The sequence below is a fragment of the Carlito syrichta genome, unplaced genomic scaffold (genome assembly GCF_000164805.1).
Source record: "Carlito syrichta isolate Samal-C Ts95f unplaced genomic scaffold, Tarsius_syrichta-2.0.1 Scaffold126450, whole genome shotgun sequence".
Classification (NCBI taxonomy): domain Eukaryota; kingdom Metazoa; phylum Chordata; class Mammalia; order Primates; family Tarsiidae; genus Carlito; species Carlito syrichta.
Genome location: NW_007070546.1, coordinates 2,988 through 7,655, shown reverse-complemented (window position 1 = coordinate 7,655; position 4,668 = coordinate 2,988). Strand labels below are relative to the sequence as shown.

At 55.7% G+C, this 4,668-nt stretch overlaps 1 protein-coding gene across 1 annotated transcript; it reads right to left on the bottom strand.

Moving 5' to 3' along the window:
• Positions 1-1,009: 1,009 nt before the first annotated feature.
• ISG15 (ISG15 ubiquitin-like modifier) lies at positions 1,010-2,038 on the bottom strand. Its single transcript, XM_008048637.1, has 2 exons — positions 1,948-2,038; positions 1,010-1,568 (listed from the first exon to the last, which is right to left on the bottom strand). Exons 1-2 carry the CDS (start codon positions 1,948-1,950, stop codon positions 1,074-1,076), a joined length of 498 nt encoding a protein of 165 aa, XP_008046828.1. The 5' UTR covers positions 1,951-2,038; the 3' UTR covers positions 1,010-1,073.
• Positions 2,039-4,668: the final 2,630 nt, after the last annotated feature.

The window sequence follows — 4,668 nt, the reverse complement described above, 5'->3', positions numbered from 1 at the left end:
GCTGGCGGCCCCGGGGGTCGGCGCTCACGCTCGCCAAGTTGCGGGCGACTGACGGGTGAGGTGGGACCAGGGAACAAAACCGGAGCCAGTACAGCCCCTGCTCGGCACGCATGCCCACGAGTCTCCACACAGTGGTCTCAGGCGCCTGGTGGTCCTCGTCCCAATGTGGACCCCCCACCGACCAGAAAGGGAGCTCTGGGCCTCCAGCCGCGTCTCCCCGACGGGTCTGAAAGCCGAGGTCTGCGTGCCCCCAGGCCATGGTCTCTGGACTGGCGGTGCCTCATCCGCCGGCCCTGGGCTGACCCCACTGGCTCTCCTGAGACTCACTTAGCAAACCGGTAAGGGAGAGTCGGAGAAGGATGCCTCCTGCGAGGAAGGCGGTACCTGGGCTCTTCTTCCTGGACAGTGTGAGCCCTCACCTGCCAGCCCTGGATTCTCCTGCGGAGTGCTGGTGACCCCAGGCTCTCTTCCACAGCTGCCCCAGTGGTGATGGCGTGCCCCTCCCCCTGCAGTGCAGACAGGGAGGCAGGCAGGTGGGTCTGGGATGCCCAGAGACCAGCCTCCCCCACATCCCTTAGGCAGGACCCGAGGACTTCTCCCTCACTATTTCCAGGGGCTCTGGGGGAGGGGCTGGTCCCTGGGAGCCTCATCCTGTGGCCTTTGGGGCCTAACAGCTTGTCCCTGCCAGGCTATCTGCTGCCCAGATGGGGCCTGGGGGCCTGTGGTGCCCATGACTCACCTGGCCAGGGTGGGCTCCAGAAAAGATGTCTCTTTGGAAGTTAATTTCCCAACGGCTGTCTTCAATTTGGGGAGGAGGTGGGCCTATTTTGATCCCACTAGGCTCTAACGGTGAAACCCTTGTCCCTTCACTTGGGAACCCAGGCCTGGTCACCATGGGTGCACCCGGGGTCTCTCACCCGACTCTCTTGCCCGTCCTCATCGGGGGGTACAGAATGGGGGGCACACAGAGGGGCTGGAGGAGGGGCGGGGCAGGCATGGAGGCAGTCACTGCTCTTTGCACCAATATTTATTTCCAGTCCTTGATCGGGCCCAGACACGGGGAGTCTCTCAGCTCAGCTCTTCGGGCCCTGCCTCACGGCCCCACCCCGCAGGCGCAGATGCATGTACACAGTGCACAGAGGCGTGAGACCGTACTCCCCCAGCAGGACCTGGTCTTCCATGGACTTCCCCTGGAAACTCAGCCACAGCAGTTCGGCCTGCACGCCCTCCTGCTGGCACACCTGCTCTTTGAGGCGAACCACGGGCTGCGTCAGCTGGACCTGGTAGGTGGTGCTACGGCCCTTGTCATTCTTCACCAGGATGCTCAGGGGCTCGTCGCAACTCTGCACCACCAACAGGATCGTGCTACCTGGGCCCAGGCCCTGCTCGACAAGGGGAACCTTGTCCTGCAGCTCCACGTTGCCTGGGTGGATGGCCAGGCGCTGTTGGAAGGCATGCACGCCAGTCTTCTGGGCGATCTGCTGCTTCAGTGCTGACAACAGCATGGAGTTGCTCAGGGGCACCTGGAACTCCTGGCCCGCCAGCATCTTCACGGTCACGTGCCAGTCCTGCAGGCATCACCCAGGCTCAGAGACTCCGGCTCCCATCCTGAGGGCCACTACACACAAGGTGCTGGCGGCGGGGCAGGCTCCCACGCCCAGGGACCAAGCTCCCGCCTCCCTGTCCTCTCCACCATCGGCAGAGGGCCCCTAGGCACAGAGACGCAGAAGGCATCACTTCTAGAACGCGAGCCTCCCACCGCCGTCCCGTTGCCCCTTTGCCCGTAGGGTGCCCCTCCGTGCCACCCGAGGGCTTCTTCCGGAGCCCCACCCTCCACTCACTCACACCTGGGCAGTCTCAGAAGCTCTGCTCTCATTCCGAGACCCCGCGGGGGGAGGGGACAGCAGAAGCAGAGCCCACCACCCCCCATCGTCAGACCTGCCTTACCATGGCTATAGGCTGTGGCGGTAGGTCCTTGCAGGCAATGACAAGTCTGCTGCTTCTCAGCTGTCCGGCCCGCTGGCTCGTGTGCTGCTATAAATGCGCCCGAGCACAGCTTACACGTCAGGGGGCGTGTCAAGCCAGTCAGTGGTCAAAGTCAGCCTCGGTTTCGGTTTCCTTTTCCTGAGGCATGCTGCAGGATAAGTGGAAGAATCAAAACTGTGGCAGAACATCGGAACCGCAGAGCGGGAGGGCCAGGACCTCGGAGGGACAGTCAGGGCTGGGGACTCAGGGCAGCAACCCCCCATCCAGAGGGGAAGGCCAGAACCCCAGAGGGATGATCTGGACTGGGGAATCAGGGTGGCACTCCCCCAATGCCCTAGGAACCCCTTAGGTATCCAGCACTTCTGGACCTTGAAGAGAAGCACAGAAGTCATAATAACATGAACTAATGATTGGAAACTTTCGCTTTCTGTTTCCTGGTTAGCAAACTTAGTCAACTGGGGAAACATTCCCACAGTTAATTCAGAAACAAAACAGTAACAGTTCCAGCCACCACTGGTTTGGGACAGTATTTGTTAAGGTTATTTTTTAATGAAAAAAGGTGTTTTTTTTTAATGTTTTATGTTTTTCTATGTTTTACAAAAATGAACTCATGGGCCTTGTCACAAAAGTGATAAGTCAACCCACAGAATGGGAGGAAATATTTACAAATCACGTATCTGACAACAGCTTAGCATCCAGAATATAGAAAAAATACTTACATCCGAGGCTCAGCCTGTAATCCTTAGCACAGGCTGAGGTGAGTAGATTGCCTGAGCCTGCGGGTTCGAGACCCACCCAGGCAACTTGGCGAGAATCAAAAATCAGCCGGGCGTAGTAGTCTGTAGTTCTGGCTACTTGGAAGGCTGAGGCAGAAGGATTCCCGGAGCCCAGCAGGTCGAGGTTGCGGTGGCCGGAAGCGACGGAGTGAGACTCCAACTCAAAAAAAGAATACTTACAACTCAACCACAAGACAACTCAGTTTCAAATGGGCAAAAGATTTGAATAAACATTTCCCCAAAGAAGATGGACAGGTAGCAGCCCCATGAAAAGATGCTCCACTTCCTCAGTTGTCAGAGAAACAAATCAACACCACAGTGAGACACTGTTTCACACCACTGGAACCACAGTCATGAAAAGGACAGCAAGCAGAGATATGGAGAAAATGGGGTCCTGGCTCGTCCGCTGCTGTGGCCATGGCAACAGCCTTGTCCTCAACACAGTAAGCGCAGAATGAGCACGTCCCTCAGCAATTCCACTCCCAGGTATGTGTCTATAAGAATTGAAAACAAGCCGGGCTCAGTGGCTCAGCCTGTGATCCCGCGCCTTTGGGAGGCTGAGGTGAGTGGATTGCCTGAGCCCGCGGGTTCGAGACCCGCCTGGGCAGATGAGACCTCATCTCTACAATAAATCAAAAAATTAGCTGGGCGTGGTAGTGCGCACCTGTAATTCCGGCTACGTGGAAGGCTGAGGCGGAAGGATCGCCGGAGCCCAGCAGGTCGAGGTGGCGGTGGCTGGGAGCGGCCACTGCACTCCAGTCTGGGCGACAGAGTGAGGCTCCAACTTAAAAAAAAAAAAAAAAAAAGAATTGAAAACAGCTGGTCAGATACCCATCTACAAATGTTCACAGCAGCACTAGTTACACCAAACAGTGGAAACAACCCAAATGTCCATCAACAGAGGAGCCGATAAACAATGCAGTCTATCTATGCAGTGGACTATTACTCAGCCACAAAAAGGAATGAGGTTGTGACACCTGCAACATGGGTGAACCTTGGAAGCACTGTGCTGAGTGCAGGAAGCCAGTCAACAAAGGCCACGGATTCCACGAGTCTATTTGCTACATAAAATGTCTGAACAGATAGATCCTTAGAGAAAAAAAGTAAGTTGGTGGTTGTCAGGAGCTGGGAGGGGGCATGGAGGGTGACTGCTGAATGGATAGGAAGCCTCCTTTGGGGGCGATAATGTTTTGGAACCAGAGAGAGGTGGTAGGTGGAAAACACTGTAAATATACTCAATGCCACTGAATCACATGCTTTATTTTTTATTATTTATTTATTTGAGGCGGAGTCTCACTCTGTTGCTCAGGCTAGGGTGCGGCAGCACGCTCACGGCCACCCCAGCATCAACCTGCTGGGCTCCGGCGATCCTTCTGTCTCAGCCTTCCAAGTAGCCGGAACTCCAGGCATGCGCTACCACACCCGACTAATTTTTTGATTTATTGCAGAGATGAGGTCTCGCCAAGTTGCCCAGGCTGGTCTCGAACCCCTGGGCTCAGGCAATCCTCTTGCCTCAGCCTCCCAAAGTGCCAGGATTACAGGTATGAGCCACTGCACCTGGCCTATTATTTATTAATTTCTTTATTTAGAGATGAGGTCTTGCTCTGTTGCCCAGGCTGGGGTGCAGTTACCCAATCATAAGCCATCCTCCCGCTTTAGCCTCCCAAAGTGTTGAGATTACAGGCATGAGCTACTGTGCCTGGCCATGAATTATATACTTTAAAATGGTTAATGTGTGGGCACACACGGTGGCTCATGTCTGCGATCCTGGCACTTTGGGAGGCCGAAGTGAGAGGATCACTTGAACGCAGGAGATCGAGACCAACCTGGGCAACATAGCAAGACCTTGTCTCTACAGAAAATCAAAATATTAGCTGGGCGTGGTGGTGTGCACCTGTAGTTCCAG